This window comes from Chrysemys picta, chromosome 1 (genome assembly GCF_011386835.1).
Source record: "Chrysemys picta bellii isolate R12L10 chromosome 1, ASM1138683v2, whole genome shotgun sequence".
Taxonomy (NCBI): Eukaryota; Metazoa; Chordata; order Testudines; family Emydidae; genus Chrysemys; species Chrysemys picta.
In genome coordinates, this window is record NC_088791.1 from 22,287,290 (window position 1) to 22,306,415 (window position 19,126).

The 19,126-nt window shown below is 39.4% G+C and overlaps 1 protein-coding gene across 7 annotated transcripts in view; it reads left to right on the plus strand.

The window, feature by feature from the left end:
* The window catches only part of CACNA2D1 (calcium voltage-gated channel auxiliary subunit alpha2delta 1), a 660,196-nt gene that overhangs the window by 623,181 nt on the left and 17,889 nt on the right, over positions 1-19,126 (plus strand). For all 7 annotated transcript variants that reach the window (XM_065553645.1, XM_065553650.1, XM_008178507.4 and 4 more), the window contains 10 exons: positions 2,072-2,175; positions 4,016-4,102; positions 4,487-4,554; positions 7,582-7,620; positions 10,446-10,517; positions 12,086-12,238; positions 12,330-12,382; positions 15,709-15,764; positions 15,896-16,025; positions 18,640-18,752. In XM_065553645.1, the coding sequence (XP_065409717.1) occupies positions 2,072-2,175; positions 4,016-4,102; positions 4,487-4,554; positions 7,582-7,620; positions 10,446-10,517; positions 12,086-12,238; positions 12,330-12,382; positions 15,709-15,764; positions 15,896-16,025; positions 18,640-18,752 (875 nt within the window). The remainder of the gene's footprint in view (positions 1-2,071; positions 2,176-4,015; positions 4,103-4,486; positions 4,555-7,581; positions 7,621-10,445; positions 10,518-12,085; positions 12,239-12,329; positions 12,383-15,708; positions 15,765-15,895; positions 16,026-18,639; positions 18,753-19,126) is intronic.

The following is a 19,126-nucleotide window of genomic DNA, read 5'->3' on the forward strand; positions in this document are numbered from 1 at the left end:
TCACTTTTGGCGCTGTACCTTTTAAGTTATTTTTCTCCTCATTTTTGTGTAGTTCCCCTTTCTGAAATTAAACGTTACAGTCTTGGGCTGCTGTGGTCTTTTCCCCACCACAGGGATGTTAAATTTAATTATATTATGGTCACTATTACCAAGTGGTACCTCTTGGACCAGATCCTGTGCTCCATTTAGGACTAAATCAAGAATTGCCGCTCCTCTTGTGGGTTCCAGGACTAGCTGCTCCAAGAAGCAGTCATTTAAGGTGTCAAAGAAACTTTATCTTTGCATCCAGTCCTGAGATGACATGTACCCGGTCAGTATGGGGATAGTTGAAATCCCCCATTATTATTGAGTTTTGTATTTTAATATCCTCTCTAAGCTCCCTGAGCATTTCACAGTCACTATCACCATCCTGGTCAGCTGGTCAGTAATATATCCCTGTCGCTATATTCTTCTTATTAGAGCATGGAATTACTATCCATAGAGATTCTATGGCCAGTTTGGTTCATTTAAGATTTTTGCTTCATTTGATTCTACACTTTCTTTCACATATAGTGCCACTCCCCTACCAGCACGACCTGTTCTGTTCTTCCGATATATTTTGTACCCTTCCGATACATAATAAGAAATGCTACTATGTAGGTTGTCTTTCAGTTGCACCTTCCTGTATATTTTAGGTGAGGTAATCGTATGTCATAGACACTGTCTGCATTGTAAATGAGACATTGCTTTAAGTTATCCTTATGGAGTTATTTTCTCACTAAATCTCTGATTCCCCCTCCAACCGCCGCACAGACAAACTGACCATACAAATGGATCTCTTTGCCTATGTGTAGTCCCAATTCATTAGGGCTCCATATGATTGCAATAGTCCACCTGAACACAGGGAGTTTGTAAGAGCAGGTCCCAGCAAAGTTTCTGAAGGAGATATGCTCCCATAGAAGACAGGTGGGAACTGGAGAATAACACGGGCATAATGCTTTCGTGCACATACTTAGGCCCACGATGGATGCCCAGAATTTGGGTGAATAAAATTTAAAAAAAAAGTCAGCTGATCTTTCTTTTAGTCAGTATGTCAATGCACTGACTGACGGACAGCTGATCTAAGAGCAACTTTTCCTGCTGAAATAATCTACACTGTTACATGTGAAATCTCATATGCGTACCTTGATTTTCTTTGAGCTACAGATTTTAGCTATGTCGCATTTGAAACTGGTCTGTAATGTTACTGAATTCCTACTGACTGTGAAGCCGGAGCAGGTCATAGTAATCCAAGCTTCTTCTTAGCACAGTATAGCAGTAAAGTGATGTCCTTCTAAAAGCCATCTGGCCACTTAACCCTTAATTGCTCAACATTCATTTGGCTGGCAAGCTTGAAAATCATGAATACTCTGAAGTACTAATCACAAGTACTCCCAGGATGTAAAGGGGAATGATGTAACATTAACAGAGAATATAGAGGACACATGAAAGTGATAAAATTTCATACCATATCATGCAATTCTTATCTTCAGTTATTTAGGGTGTGTGGGGGGTTATATTAATATGAATGTATATGGCAAATTTATCTTTTTCCTGGGATTATCTTGTATATTTTACCCATTAAAAATATCATGGAGTATATTTCCCCAATGGATTTGCCTCCCATGCCTGTAGTTCTCAGTTTCTCTCTCCCTCTCTTATTAATTGTCTGTTAACTGCTTGTGTGATTTTGAATAAAGGATATCATGCAAAATAACTCTATGGTTTTATGTTTTAAATAAACCCAGTGATAGATTTAAAAACAGAAAAATGTCCGTATAAAAATTCTGAACCTGGTCCATGCTGTTCTCAGGAACCCTTTCTCCATTCTATGGTCTGTTTGGTTTTGTTTTTCTCATTGCAGTTTGTAATTTAAGTTGCTGAAAGCTCAGACTTTTGTGAAGGATAGGCACACATACATTGTAATAAAAGGAGCTCATGAGTTTCCCAATCAAGACATTTATATTAAGGGGGAAAAAAACCTCTGCCTTGCAGCTTAAAATGAAAATCTGACAGACTTTCTTTTTTATGACCTTTTTCCCCCCATGTATAGGGCAGGAGATGATTGGACAGAAAATCCTGAAACTTACGAAGTCAGTTTCTATAAACGGAGCTTGGATAATGACAACTATATCTTCACAGCTCCATACTACAACAGTAAGTCATCACTACTTTGAAATTCCAGAGGAGACTGGCACAATATAAACATTCGTGGATGTTTTCCTTCTTACCAGTTGAGTTCGCTATTTAAAATGACATAGTTCAGAACAGACATTCCAACAGAGTCTGCCGGTTCATTGGGGAAGCAGCTCTAAAAAAATGTCACTCAGGTTTGGAAAATGTCATCACAATCAGTCATCCATCCCAGTAAAGCTATGTGCTCTGCATTGTTTCTCCCGATAACTAACAGGCTAAAATGCATGTTGGTTATATATTTTATTAATTAATTGGGCTTGAAAGGTTTCTGTAGATTTCCCAAATGCAGAGTTTCTTGTGTGAAGGAAACTACAGTGACTGTCAACAGAGGGTCCTGTGGCACCTTTAAGACTAACAGAAGTATTGGGAGCATAAGCTTTTGTGGGTAAGAACCTCACTTCTTCAGATGCAAGTAATGGAAATCTCCAGAGGATAGATTTCCATTCCATACGGCTAAATGCAGTGCCTTGCATGGTGTCAAGTATCAGAGGGGTAGCCGTGTTAGTCTGAATCTTACCCACGAAAGCTTATGCTCCCAATACTTCTGTTAGTCTTAAAGGTGCCACAGGACCCTCTGTTGACAGATTCAGACTAACACGGCTACCCCTCTGATACAGTGACTGTGTATCATACTGTCTGCAAGAGCCTCAGTTCCATATATTGACATCGGAGAGGGGATCCAAGAGCAATCTTATATAGCTGAGTTCCCTAGATCACATCAATGTCGGCTCTAGCCATCCATGGGGAAACAGGCCCAAAGGGAGGTGCAAAGTGGCAAGAAAGGCCTGAAGTTTCATGACTGCTTTAACACCACACTATTTATTTTTTCCAAAATGAGCTTGGATAAGTACAATCACAGAACTGTGTGGTCCTGCGAGCTTTTCTTCTGCATGGAGCCCAGATTGTGCCATTGATGTATTTAACATTTCAAACCTTTGAGTTTGAATTATTTTACAGATCAATATTATTCTGCTGAAATGGTTTCTGTGACCTTTTGTAATATTTAAAACCTAAATATCCACAATAATAAACTGGTTGATGAGAAGAGGTCCATCACTGAGACACATTAACCTTGTAATGCTCCTCTGAAAGCAGATGCTGCTGTGAATGAGATACTCTTCCCTCTTAGAGGGGGTATTTTATTGCAATTATTTCATATACATATTTATTATTGCAATTTTCAAAAAATACTAGCCAGGTAGTAAAATGGCTTGCTTCAAAACCTTTTAGGAATCCTGTTCCTTTGAAAGCTCTCAGGACATTTTTTTTTTTTACTTCATTTTCCATATTAAACAGTGCTGCCTGCAGGTTAGCCTGTCACAGTACCAGTCATCATTTACTGAGTGTTATTAGTGGGCTGCGCACTGTCCAGTGACTAGAAGACTGCATGGGCTCTATTTAATGACCATACAATCTATGGCCCCTATTCTGCATTTCACGGGGCTGCTCACGGCTGTGTTTGCAGAATCAGGGTCTCACTAACCACACAGAACAGTGAAACTGACTGAAATACACAGCTGTCAAATGTACAAAGTAAATAAAGAAGAGCAAAATATATTTTCCTCAAACTGTTCTGATTGTTCATGATTGTAGGCATAGCTGGGGGTAACTATTAAGTACAATTAGTAAGTACAACATTTTCATATAGAGATTTTGGTTTGGGGATGATGGTTGCCAGTTAAATAATGGTTAATTTCTTGATTGAACTTGAGTTGAGGGTTAGGACTTCTTTATTTAGGGCCAGGAATAGGAAAAGAGCACATCACTCTTTTTAACCTTTTGTTTTTTCCCTTACTCTCAGAAAGTGAAGCCAGTAGCTATGAAACAGGCATTATGGTGAGCAAGGCTGTGGAAATAACCATTGGTGGAAAACTTCTTAAACCCGCAGGTAAGATGGAATGGTGCTAGTACTTTAAATACACAAGTTCTTTTGTTGTTGCCCATCACGAACCTACATAAGAAAACTAACTGAAATCACAAAGCAGTCTCAGTCTTCTACAATTTTTCTTCACAAGGCTTTTTAAAATTTTGCTGGTGAAAATCTAGCCAAAGATCTAACAGTGTGTTAGTATAGATATTTGATTGATTAGAGTGATGAAGGGCCTTGGAGGATAGATGACTGGTCAGAAACATTATTTCTTTTAGTTTATCAGCTTCAGAAGTTAGACTTTTATGGTGAATTTTTCATCTGTTTTAGGATCTTGCCTTTTGTTGTTGTTTCCTTTCATTTTGCTAAATAGAATTTTCTGAGTTTTTTGTTTGTTTGTTATAGTTGTTGGAATAAAAATTGATGCAACCAGCTGGATGGAAAATTTCACCAAAACCACAACCAAGAGCCTGGTAAGGAATTGACTGACTTCTGTTGAACTTCATTTACCTTTTCTCTAAGCTATGAGCATAAACCGGTGCTTCCCCCTTCCGTGCAGGCAGCTTTGTATTACAACTTCACAAAGGTCCACAATTGCTGACTGGTGGTGGTGTTTAAAGCATTTCAAAACACAAAATGCATCTATTAAAAAGCAGCTGTATTTTTTCAGTTACACACTTATACATGTCTTGCATTGGAGGTTAGAATATGTCTCAAGATTCAGTAGTAACAATGGAGAAAAGAAAATGCATAACAACGGCATACGTCAGCCACTAGAGACAGTATTGTGTTTTTACAATGAGCCAAAATTCTCAGAAAAGCAGGGACACCCATGGCTGGCCAGTGCCGGCTGACTCAGGCTCCCAGAGCTCAGGCTCCAGGGCTGTTTAATTGTGGCATAGACGTTCAGGCTTGGGCTACAGTCCGAGCTCTGGGACCCTTCCACCTGGCAGGAGTTGAATGGGAATTTTTAAAGGAGTTGAATGAGAAGGGGAGAAAATTAGCGGCAGCTAGAAGGAAAAGTAAAGGAAGGATCTGGCACACTAGGGAAGGGGAAGGACAAGAAGTAGTTGAGGAGCAAACAGGCTCAATGAGCCACAGTTGGTGGGAACCCAGATTCATGTCTGGCATGCTAATACTATCCGAGCTGCGGCTCTACTGGTAAGCTGAGTGTGGAGAAGCAACTACACGTCCCAACACATCAACATGAGGTGAAGGAAGCTGCTTGTCTGAAAAAGAAAGAAAGTGGACTTGTGGGTGTCAGTGAGTGCAAAAGAGGCTGCAGTGTGGTCTGGGAGCTGAGTAGCCCAACACACAATAGAAGGAAGAAAGGGTGTGTGTGGGTGTGAGAGAGAGAGAGAGAGATTGAGACAGTGGGCACAGAAACTACCAAAACCGAAGAGTGTTGAACCTCCTTGATCTCTGAACAGAGTTAAAGTGAAAAACTGGCATGTTCCTATGTATTAATTATATATCTGGGGGAAAATACATAGGAACATGCCAGTTTTTCACTTTAACTCTATTTATAGATCAAGGAGGTTCACCACTCTTCAGTTTTGGTAGCTTCTGTGCCCACCATCTTTCTCTCTCTCTCACTCACACACACACACACACACACACACAGGCTGTCAAGTGATTAAAAAAATTAATCATGATTAATTGCACTGTTAAACAACAATACAATATGATTTATTTAAATATTTTTGATGTTTCTTACATTTTCAAATATATTGATTTCAGTTACAACACAGAATACAAAGTGTACAGTGCTCACTTTATATGTAATTTATTACATATATTTGCACTTTAAAAAACAAAAGAATTTTTCAATTCACCTAATACAAGTACTATAGTGCAATCTCTTTATCATGAAAGTTGAATTTACAAATGTAGAATTATGTACAAAAAATAACTGCATTCAAAAATAAAACAATGTAAAACTTTAGAGCCTACAAGTCCATTCAGTCCTACTTCAGTCAATCGTTCAGACAAACAAGTTTGGTTACATTTGCAGGAGATAATGCTGCCTGCTTCTTGTTTACAATGTCACCTGAAAGTGAGAGCATGGCACTGTTATAGCCGGTGTCGCAAGTTATTTACATGCCAGATGCGCTAAAGATTCAAATGCCCCTTCATGCTTCAACCACCATTCCAGAGGACATGTGTCCATGCTGATGACGGGTTCTGATTAATAACGATCCAAAGCAGAGTGGACCAACGCATGTTCATTTTCAGCATCTGAGTCAGATGCCACCAGCAGAAGGTTGATTTTCTTTTTTGGTGGTTTGGTTTCTGTAGTTTCTACATCTGAGTATTGTTCTCTTAAGACTTCTGAGAGCATGCTCCATACCTCGTCCCTCTGAGATTTTGGAAGGCACTTCAGATTCTTAAACCTTGGGTCAAGTGCCGTAGCTTTTTTTAGAAATCTCACATTGTTACCGTCTTTGCATTTTGTCAAATTCGCTGTGAAAGTGTTCTTAAAACAAACATTCAGGGTCATCATACAAGACTGCTATAACATGAAATAAATGGCAGAATTTGGGTAAAATAGAACAGGAGACATACAATTCTCCCCCAAGGAGTTCAGTCACAAATCTAATTAATGCATTATTTTTTTAACAAACATCATCAGCATGGAAGCATGTCTTCTGTAATGGTGGCTGAAGCATGAAGGGGCATAGGAATGTTTAGCATGTCTGGCACATAAATACCTTGCAAAGCCTGTTCTCACTTTCAGGTGACATTGTAAATAAGAAGCAGGCAGCAGTGTCTCCTGTAAATGTAAACAAACTTTTTTGTCTTAACAATTGGCTGAACAAGAAGTAGGACTGAGTGGACTTGTAGGCTATAAAGTTTTACATTGTTTTCTTTTTGAGTGCAGTTATGTAACAAAAAAATCTACATTTGTATGTTACATTTTCACAATAAAGAGATTGCACCACAGTACTTGAATGAGGTGAATTGAAAAATACTATTTCTCTTATAATTTTTACAGTACAAATTTGTAATAAAAATAATAATATAAAGTGAGCATTGTACACTTTGTATTCTGTGTTGTAATAGAAATCAATATCTTTGAAAATGTAGAAAAACATCCAAAAATATTTAATAAATTTCAGTCAGTATTCTGTTGTTTTAACAGTGTGATTAATCGTGATTAATTTTTTTTAGTTAATCCCATGAGTTAACTGTGATTAGTCAACAGCCCTAATATATATATACCACTACCAACCAAAAGAAACAAGCAGGGAATTAATAAAATCTATAAATAAATAAATAAATCTACCCTGAGCAGAGTTTTGACCCCCTAGTGGCAAGTGCAATGCACTCAGATACGATGGTAATGGGTAGCAATATAAAACCCTTCAGTAGACAGCCAGACACACACAAAAAATACCTGGGTTTGTCTTGAATCCAACTGTTTATACTCATGAGTTAATGAATATCATGTAATAGTACAGACTTTCTAAGAAAACATTCCGTATTCTTCTGTTTTCCAGTGCAACAGTGAACTTTGTGGCTGTGAAAGAAACAGTATGGTAAGAATAAACTTAGTAATAAATACCTGGCAGAGAGGGAAGGGTCCCCTTGGTTTGTTCTTTGGGTCCATCAAAACTTGAGACCACTGTTATACCCAATTACTGTCTGCAGGTTAAAAATAGAAGCAGTGTTAGCAGGGGAGCGATAGCTCAGTGGTTTGAGCATTGGCCTGCTAAACCCAGGGTTGTGAGTTCAATCCTTGAGGGGGCCACTTAGGGATCTGGGGCAAAATCAGTACTTGGTCCTGCTAGTGAAGGTAGGGGGCTGGACTTGATGACCTTTCAAGGTCCCTTCCAGTTCTAGGAGATAGGATATCTCCATTAATTATTATTAGAGTTAGTTAACAGTCTTCTGTGTCTAGGAAGACAGAGGTGAGGATTCTGAGAGGGATGCTATTGTGAGAAAATAAAATGAGGTGATAGGCAAGGGAGTCCTTGAAATGAGACTATAAGAACTAAATGGGAGCGAAGAAGAAAGAACATAATATGGGAGGGAGCAGTAGGAAATGGGGGAATCGTGAAAAAGAAGATGAGAGAAAAGATGGTGAAGCTTTTTAAAGAAAGAGAGTGGGAAAATGAGAGAAATTGAGAAGAGAGACAAAAAGAAGAGGTGAAGGAATGTGAAAAGGTGGAAAGCAAGAACAGATGCACAATGTTTCACCTAGTGAATATTAGATCATAATTGATTTCTCCTCTGTCTTATTGTATCTCTTTCACAGACATCCTGTACATTTTAGTGGGAGGGAAGGCAGGGAAACCGATGTTGAGCATGTGTAACCAACACACATCCTGGGTGTGGTATTCTGTCCCCTCTAATGGCACCGAGACCACTTAGAGATTAATGAGTCTGCTACAGCCTTAGCTAAGAGCCACGTGGCTTTTAGCTTATGCAGTAGAGCAGTGGTGGGCAACCTGCAGCCTGCGGGCCGCAAGCAGCCCGTCATGGTTAATCCACTGTCAGGCCGCGAGACTGTTTGTTTACATTGACCGTCCACAGGCACGGCCGCCTGCAGCTCCCAGTGGCCGTGGTTCGCCAGTCCCAGCCAATGGGAGCTGTTGGAAGCCCCGCGGGCCACAGGTTGCCCACGGCTGCAGTAGAGGCTCATGCGCTAAGCTTCAGAGGTCCCAGGTTCGATACCAGCGACCGGGATCTGTTGGTGTTACACTTTCATGTTATATTAATATTTAGTTTGGATTCTGTATTATCAGATAATTTGAGGGAGAGAGACAGACGATAACCTTAAATCTACCATAATGCACACAGCACCCTCCAGCGTGTGGGGATACTAGGCTTTCCACTGCCTGCCTTCCCTCCATCCCCTGCTGAGCCAGGATTTTGGGGCATGTGGCCCTAGAAGCACTAATGGGTGATGATTTTACAGCTTCAGGAGCTCTAATGTTGCCAGGAACTCCTAATTCTCTTGTGTGCTTAAGCGCCTTCCTCAATCGAGGCATCTGTGAGTTCTTTTGTGGGGTTGGGAGAATGACTGTTGGGTGTGGGATTTATGGCTAATTGTCAGGCCCAGGCAGCAGCACCACATCCTCAGGCCACAGGAAGATCAGTGTATGCTCTATAGCAGCGGTTCTGAAACTTTAGCAACCCGAGGATCCCCAATTGAATTTAAAAAATTTAAAACCCCAAACCCCCGCTCAGCCCCAGGCCTCGCCCCCACTCCACCCCTTCACCCAAGGCCCTACCCCCAGCCCACCTCTGCCCGTCCCCACTCCACCCTTGCCCCTCCTCTTCCCCACCTCTTTCTGGCTCCTCCCCCTCCGTCCCAGCGCCTCCTGCACACCGCTGAACAGGCATTTCCCAGCATGTAGAGGCACTGGGAGGGAGGGGGAGAAGTTGAGGGAGAGAGGGGAAAGAGTTGATCAGCAGGGCCCGCGGACCCCCGGAGTACCCTTGGGGACCCCCAGGTGTCTGTGTGCAGACCCCAGTTTGAGAAACGCTGCTCTATAGTTAATCAATGGACTTTCTGACCCCAGCACCTGGCACCTGCAGGAATCCACCCATGCCACTGGGACAGCAGCAGAGAAAATGGCTCTTAGCTCTATGTGGAACTGGTGCCCTAGTTGGAGAAGAAGGGGTTCATCATCTGAAGGGGGTGAAATAACCAGAGCGAAATAAAGTAAATAATGTGAAAATAATTATAGGCAGAAAGCCCAGATTTGCTATTTTAAAAGACTCCTACCGCTAAAAGCTACAAATCAGAATGGTCTCTAAGTCTGAGCTAAGACCAAATCAAAAGTTGCAATCCCTTTATCCGAGCTGTGATCCATGTATGAAGGGGTTTTGTAAGGACATTGCACTCTTAGGGCTAGTTAAGTATCCTGAACAAATAATTTACAAAAACAAGTTACATAAAATTAAGCCACAAGTGGGCCCCTTGAGCAAAATTTTACAACACTTATGGATTCAGGGCTATTGGCCTCATGCCCTAGAGTCCTGAACATAGTCTCCCCTACTTATACTTTCTGAATACCAGAGGTAAAGTCAGAAAACACCTTTCCCAGGTGTTAATGGGTGAAACAATAGTTACTAGAGCAAGGGAACAATGAGTGTGAAGTTCTCCAGATACTAATGTTTTACATGAAACCTCTAGATCTTGAGAGTTGGAAACTAGGTTAAACGTGCAGATTCTTGTAGCCAAGCTGATTTCTTTTGAAAAGGGACACTCCAGTCCAGGCCACATTGATTTTAAGATATATCTGAAATGCTGAATGTCAGCCTTTTCTCAGGGATTGTGTCTGGCTGCTTGGAAAGAGAACCATTTTCTGTAACTTTCCTGAAAAAGATACCTTTTTTTTCCCCCTTGTAATAGCACCTGGATTGTGTTGTTCTTGATGACGGTGGATTTCTTTTGATGTCAAATCAGGATGAATATACCCAACAGGTATATGTGTTTTTAAATTCATGCATTTAAACATGAGATTGACTCACTTCTCCATTAAGACAGAGAGAGTTTATAATTAAAAATGACCTGTTAACCTAAGTTCACTATACAAAGATAGAGTATGGCTCTTCATTGACCTCCTATCATTTATTTAAATCATGGTTATCAGAGTTTGAGGTGATGAATCACAGACTCATTCCAAACCACAAAGAAAATTTGCCAAATCTCAAATTTCATATAATTTGCTAGCTTTTATCACTGTCTTACTAGTGACTTGACGTGTCTAGGCCTGCGCTAAGGTGGCCCTGGTTATAGTGATTTAAGGGAGTGAATAAGAAATGGGATGAAGAGTTTGCTTCGTTTCCCTGAGTCAGACTGCTTGAAACATAGAGCTAACGTAGTGTAAGTGCCTGGAGCACAGAATTATTCTGTGTTAATGTATGAGGACATGAAGATGTTATATTTTTTCTATGAAAAAATTCAATTTTTTTTCAGTACCTTTTAGAGCTTCTGTCAAAAAAAAACCAAAAATATTTTGGTTTTCAGTTGTGGAAAATGTCCATTTAATCAAAAAGCCATTTTTCATAAAAAAAAAAAAAGTTCCTATGAAACATTTTCTATCAAATCTAATTGTTACACTGAAGAATTATTGGATAAAGAATCCACTTCATGAGACTGCAACATATTATCATCACCATCATCGTGTCTTGGTGTTATGACATCACAGTGCAACGTTGCAGAGCAATAGCTGTTGTTTGATGTGACACAACTATAGTCAGTTATGTAATGGAAGGTAAGATCCCAGTTCAGCTGGAAAGCCAGAGCATGGGAAATTTTGATCTCTGGAGAAGATGGTGGCTCCCCATGTGGTGGGGTGCAGCAGCCTACTTTTCCTGAATTCCTAATTCAGGAATTATATGGTAAAGTTGTCAATATGCTACAGAAGCATCTTTTGGTTGTTTCCACCTTTTTCCACCTAGAAGAAATGAGGTAAGCACCATATAGGAGATACTGTGATAGCATGTGAACAGATTTTGATAACCGTTGATGTAATGAGTACAAACATTAGGGGGAAACGCAAACTACCATCTAATCACATCAAGAGTCGAACATTCAGAAATGGCCTTGGAGTTTGCACCTAAAATATTGCATGTGCAGTCATTTATTCATAAGGAAAAAAACTAAACACTCAGAGTAGATATGGAAATAGTCAGGTTGATGCCCGTGTGAAAAATGAGTCCCTTATGGGTTTTATAATAATAACAATGAACCAAATCATGCAGCTATAAATCAGGCCAAACTTCCCCTGAAGTCATTTAGAGTTTTGCCTGAGTAGGTCTGGAAAACAATTTATTATTTTAGAGAATGTAAAGTAAATGCAAAATGAACATAAAATGAAAGACGTTTGTAATTTATCACCATTATCCTATAGTAAGAATTATAGGATTTATACCTTCTTTGAATTCAGCATCATTGATCAGAATATGTAAATTATATGTATATCATTTATCACGTGACATCAGCTTAGAAGTGTTTAAACTAATCTTTTTTACAATTTTCTGCTCCAGATTGGACGATTCTTTGGTGAGATTGACCCTGACCTGATGCGAAACCTCATTAACATGTCCTTATATGCCTTTAACAAGTCTTACGACTATCAGTCTGTGTGTGATCCTGAAGAAGAACCAAAGCAAGGAGCTGGTCTTCGTTCTGCATACGTAGTTAGTATCCGCTTGCCAAGTTATCAGCATTCCCCTTACCTATGTGCAGATACTTGTACTAATGGTGCAATCTTTATACTTCATTTTGTAGCCTACAGTAGCGGAAATTTTGCATGTCGGATGGTGGGCCTCTGCAGCCGCTTGGTAAGTTCAAAAATTCTGGTAATGTTTATACCAAAGTCATAATTAAGAGTTCAGCAAAAAGAAAATGTATTTGGTAACAATTAATTTCTTCTTTCTATAGTGTCTATGTATGATAATAACAGACTCTTCAGTTCCTAGGAGCTGTTCTGGAGTCTTACTACTTCTGCAGCCTCAGACAGTGAACATTTTTAGTAACCTCCCCAGACTCCTTGGAAACTTCATTTTATTGATCTTAAATCAAAATGAGACTTCCCAGACGTTGTAATTCTCTGTTCTCAATCTACATTGAGCATGCGTAGGTGCAGGAGTTGGTTTGGGTTGAATCATCTTTAATCTAGGTTGCTGACATGCAGCTTTCAGAGGGACTTGTTCGATTCATAACTCACTATATTGTTCTTTTTCAAGTGCATTATTAAGCAAGTAGGTTGAGAGAGTCAGTTTTTGAGGTGTCAATGAATCGTTTTGTTAGGCACATAAGGGCATCTATTAGAAAACATAAGCAAGTCCTATTTCAGAACACCAGATGCCATTAAAATGCATTGTTTGGTAGTGTAATTCACTGAAAGTTGCTCATTGAAAGAATCAGTTGGTTTTGTTCATTGTCTTTTTATCAAAGATACTATAAACTAGTGATACTCAGGGTGGTTAAACACTGGAATAAATTGCCTAGGGAGGTTGTGGAATCTCCATCTCTGGAGATATTTAAGAGTAGGTTAGATAAATGTCTATCAGGGATGGTCTAGACAGTATTTGGTCCTGCCATGTGGGCAGGGGACTGGACTCGATGACCTCTCGAGGTCCCTTCCAGTCCTAGAATCTATGAATCTATTATACTGTTTCACGGAAGAAGCCACATATAAAACAATATAGTATAACAGCTTGTTTCCATTTTTCTTCCTTTGCTCAATTTAAACAACAAAACTATACTTCCTCTGTAAGAACAAAAAGAACTTTGGGTAATGTTCCAGCAACATATACCTTAGAGACTTTCACAGAACAGGGAAGAGGAAATGGCAGTCAATTTTAACTTTTAGACCTATTGGATGAAACCTATTGGTTCTCTTGAACTCAATGAGAATTTTGGGATTGACTTCAGTGGAGTCAGGATTTCACCCCTTAACTGTTTTAATGGTTACTATCTTTAGCTAAACACAATACCGAATAAATATAGAAACTGATCTAAAACTCCACACCACAGAGTTGTCTCATTTTGGAATTAAATCCGTGCAGTAATTAGCAATAGCCACAAAAATTGTTTTGCTAGTTTCACAATGCATATATAATTAAATTCAGCCCTCTACAGATTAAGCATCCCTGTGATACCAAAACCATGCAGCAAAAATTTAATTTGGACTTAAGTGATATGGTCGGCGTCAGGCAGGCCTTCTGCACTGGTGTGAATTTTACCCTCTGAGATTATCTGTCCTTCATGATAAAGTTTTGTGGTGCATATTCTATAGCACAATAGTAGGTAATTTACACTATTTGGAGGTAAGCATTGCAATCTATCACAGCTGAACAAATATATAGAGAGCAGTTATCTCACAGATGGCACTATGAAGACTTTAGATATTTGTTTTTATTATTGGTTACATTTAGTTAACAGGAACAGTTAAGATCTTTGTTTTCTGGAACAAAAATGAACCTCAAAACCAGAGATGGGAAATGATCCAGGAATGAAACCTAAGCTCTACTCAAACAGAGAAATGTGGGTTATCAGTGTTCAAATCAAACTCAGAGATCTGGACTCAATTTAGACTTGGGTCTTGTTTTCCACAGAGTTTCAGTTGAAAGCGCCACAAGAAAGTGCTTTCATTGGAAATTTTTGAAATGGAATCTAGGCCACAAGCAGGCTGAGAGGCCATTAGGGAAGTGGAATAGAAAGGGCCGATCAGAGTGCATTTCAGCAAGGCAGCTAGTGAAAGCAAATGCAGAGAAATAGGAGAAGCTGGGTTAAGGATAACTGTTACGTTTCGGGCAAAAATTTGGAATAGGATAGTGAGTGACAATTTTCAAAGCTTTTTGGGGGAGCATGAGGAATCAGTTAAGTAAATATCTTCTGTCCTCTGCACTCTGGGAAACTTTGAGGCTCTTCCCCATTTTTTCAGGCTTCCTCTCTCTCTCATCCTCAGTGAATTCCATGATCACTTTCTTTCAAGCTAAAAAGGGCTTGATGGGGACTTCCTTCTGGGTCAGCCAGCGGAGTCACTGTTGAATGACATGAGGTTTCTCTTCATCCTTACTGACAAGCAGATGGCCCATGCAGCATTCCCAGTCCTGATGTTATGTAAACAAACCCAATGTTTGCAGTATTGCAGAGCCCTAGCCACAGAAATAACTGGCAGATATATTTTATTAAAAAATATATGAGGCTGTGGAGGAAGCAGATTAAAGGTTCATCAAGACTGGCATTTATGAGTAGTAGAATATATGGGGGAGTAGGGTGCCACAATAATAGACTAGGACAGATCTGATGGCAGAAGAAAGGCCTGGAAGGTGAGGACAAGAAGTTTAAAGTTAATGAAGAAGGAGCTGGGGGAGGGATTCAAAGAGAGGGAGTGATGATGGAAGGAATCTAATTGTAGTGGTTATGGTAGGAGGGGTTGGGCATTGTGGATGACAGACGAACCAGAGAGGAGGAGGTTCCAATAATTGAAATAGGAGTGATGTGGGCAGAAAAATAAGAGCTTAGCGTTATCCGAGGTAAGCTTAATTTTTTCGCAGCATTGAGGAAGAAATGACAGGGATAGGCTGAAGTGCAGAAGTGGAGATATAAATACAAGTTGCCAGCACAGAGATGACTTTTATATGAAATGGTTAGAATACTCCAGCATTTATCTGCCTCACAGGAGGCTTGTGAGGCTTAATCAGTGGAAAGTACCAGAAGCCCTTTGAGCTATGTATGACTATTGTCATTTAAGGCATCCTAATTGGTTTAAATGTGAGAGATATCTCAGGATTCCTGTTTAACATTCTGTGGAGATCTTAAAGGATGACAGTTAAACTGCTCTTCAGCATCTCTGCTAGCTGAATTATGGGTGAAAGGGGCACTGAATATTGATTGTCAAGTAAAAAGATAATGTGGGACAGAAGCTGAAGGGGAAGAAGAGGGTGACTGACAAAATGTAAGATATTAAAGAAACACATTCATATTAGTTGGTATAAGTGCAATTAAGCTATGTTGTTGCTGTTGTTATTAACCATTATTTTTATCCCAGTGGTATTTAGGGTCTCCTGCAAACAATCAGCGCTCCCATATTAGCAAAGCTATGTTTAAAGGAGAGGTAAATAACTATTTCACTACAAAATTATTTTTCTGTGCTCAGGTCTATCTTGCAACAGCTGTTTTTGGGCCTGACTTTTCCACGTTTCCTTGAGGCAGGTAAGTCAAGACTCAGGTTTGTTGAAGGGTCAACTTTGAATGAACTAGAAGATAAGAATCCAGGTGCCAGCCAAATTCTGCTCACTCTACTATATAAGTTGAAAATGTTTCTGTTTTTTCTTTCTCCTCAGCGGAAGCAGATGATGAGGATTACGCTACTATCCTATCCAAACAGAGCTGCATTACTGAGCAAACTCAGTATTTCTTTGAAAATGATGATAAATCCTTTAGTGGGATTGTAGACTGTATAAACTGTTCCAGGTAAATTTTCAACTTTGAATACAAAATGTAAAGAGGAGTCTTTTTTGTGCATATTAATCTTAGAAGTAGGTAATTACTTTACTGTCTGAAGGATAAACTATACTGTGTCATAATCTTATCAAATTTATCTAAGAAAGATAAAGATCTACATACATATGTGTAGTGTAGTACATACATGACAGAATGTATGTGTGTGTATTAGTACAGATTGAAACAGCAATAATAGTGCACAGAATTATTTTACCACAAGTTGTGTTTTTCTGTTGTATGGGACTGTCTCCACATATATTTTAGTAGGATAATTGGTGTTTAATACATTTTATTCCTAATTTTTTTCACTGTATTTTTTTCTAATTTATTAATTGAAATTCTTGAGTTCTATCAAAGATATTTAGAACAGAGGGGTTTGTTTGTGCATCCCATTATCAATTTAAATGCAGATAATGTTAAAGTGTTGATCAGCTTCTTGATATTTTGCCTTGAGTTGTCCAGTAACGCTGCTGCTGCTTTCATTAAAGATGTTACAATCTCGATATAGTTTGGGAGACTCAAAAATTTCTTCTATCCTAAATCATTAGATTGACAGATTTTCTAAAGTGAAAGATTATAAAAATTACCATATAATTAACCTGTTCAAAAAAAAAGAAGCCATTTGAAAATCTCCGTGTAGACAGATTTGTGATAATTCAGTTTAAAATCCTTAAACAAACATTAAGCTACAAATGGATAAAAAAGAGGACATTTAGGGTGTGTTATAGCACAGCACAGATATGGCACAAGTGATGTAAGTGTACAAGGTAAGAAATGATCACCAGCACAGAGTACCTGATCCTGTATTAAAGAGAACATTTCTGGCTATGCAATAGCAAGAGAGAGAAGTCAGAGTGGGAAACATAGAGCTAAGCACCTCATTAGCATGATGAGAATTGTATTTAAACCCTCGTCTCCTCCATGCCACTTTGTTCTGTTTTTTAATCTGGTACTCTTGAATATTGGAGTGGATGTGCAAGTGTGTCAAGCCTTGGTTCCTCCACTCCATGCCAAAAAGTAAGCATGCTTTTATGCTTACTGCTTCTCTTTATATTTGCCCACATGTAGTCTCTGCTCACCCTTCCCCTGGAGTATAATAACCTTACACACAATACCGTGCCTCATGCCAGAGCCTACAGAAACAAGGGCTGACAGTTATTAGCAATTTCTGAAAGTGTTGGAGACAACAGAACTGCTATAAACAGCCAAGCCTTGAACACCTGGAAAATGTTTCATAGGGTATTTCAGTCCAGCAACGTACACACAGGGAATTGGACACAATCACAGCACAGGGTCAAATACTGAATTCCATAAAGGGTAGAATGGTGCTACTATGGACAGAAACGGAGCCATCCTCAGAGATTCTCTTTCACTGATTTAATCAGAAGATATGTTTGGGCCCCTAAAATGGTCAACTAGTGTGGATGAGTCATTTGTAAAATTACAGATGACCTGAAGGAGTTGTTGGTTCAAATTTAGCCATTGGGATAAACTCCACTGAGGTCAATGAAGTTTTATCCACTTACACCAAAGGATACGTTTTGCCTGTTTTTGTTAGGGGCGCAAAAGTGTGTCAGGAAGCCAGTTACAAATAAATAGCTCTCTAAATTCAGAACAACATAAAAGCTTTTCTTCAGCAATTAGAAAATATTCTCTTTGTCGCTGAGTTTTACATTATTTCTCCACTCACTTGGATGCTTATTTACACCTATCTATCCCTCCATCTAGCTGTCGAAGTATACAGTATAAACACCTGAATATAAGCCAAGTGCATAAATTCTCTTAACTATAGTGTCTAAGGGTACATCTACACTACAGGGGGGAGTCGATTTAAGATACGCAAATTCAGCTACGTGAATAGCGTAGCTGAATTCGACGTATCGCAGCCGACTTACCCCGCTGTGAGGACGGCGGCAAAATCGACTTCTGCGGCTTTCTGTCGACGGCGCTTACTCCCACCTCCGCTGGTGGAGTAAGAGCGTCGATTCGGGGATCGATTGTCGCGTCCTGATGGGACGCGATAAATCGATCCCCGAGAGGTCGATTTCTACCCGCCGATTCAGGCGGGTAGTGTAGACCTAGCCATAGAAACACTGTATCAAATAGAGATGTGATGTACTCAAATACATTATATTCTAACTGAAAAGGCTCATTTGGATTTCTAAAGATGTCAGTATTCTCACTACTCATATTAAACCCTCATTTCCTATCCTGTTTAGAGTGGCTTTTCTTTTCACACCACATTGGCAGTAGAGAAATTGTAGCTGAACTGGTTTCACTACTTAGTGGAGTTACTGATTTAGCAGCATGCAACTTGCTGCTTAGTGGTATAAGGTCACCCTGTGCCCTTTTTCCATTTTTTAATCACAGCATCTGCTCTAATGTAGAACAACACTCCTGTCAATAAAGATTACAAAATTTCCCCTTGAATGGTCCTTGCTATTCTTAAAAAAGACCAGCTGTCCCTTGTATAGCAGTCTAGTTCAATCTATAAAGTTGTTACCTGTGATATCATTAGTGAATGTGACAAGCCCCTGAAGATATATTGTTGCTTTTTTTAACTAGAGTTGTGTTTCTTTTTCAGACTTTATCATGCAGAAAAGCTTTCACACACCAATCTAGTATTTATAATTAGTGACAGCCAACGGATGTGCCGCTCCTGCGACCCAAAGCCATTGATGCAAGCAGAAAAGCCGGGTATCCTTTAAAGTCAGAACTTCTAGTAGCATAAACTGATGTTTGTTGACCAAATATTAGAACAGGATTTGGAGAAATATGCCTATTTATATACATTTCTGAGACACACATCACTGTGGTATCTGAGTCAGCAGATGATTATCAGATGCATTTCATATACAACAAACATAGCATGGACTAAATAGGAATGATTTCAAAGTGTTAAGAATTTTTATGTGCATATATGTGATATGCTGGTCTTAATACCTGTTCCCAGACTGTGTTACCAGGCAAAATCTTCTGAAGCCCGTGCACTGGAATGACTCGTCAGTCGGTCAGGGCAGCCATCACTGAAGTATATAATGGCCTGTTGTCATAGTATCCTGCTATTGGTG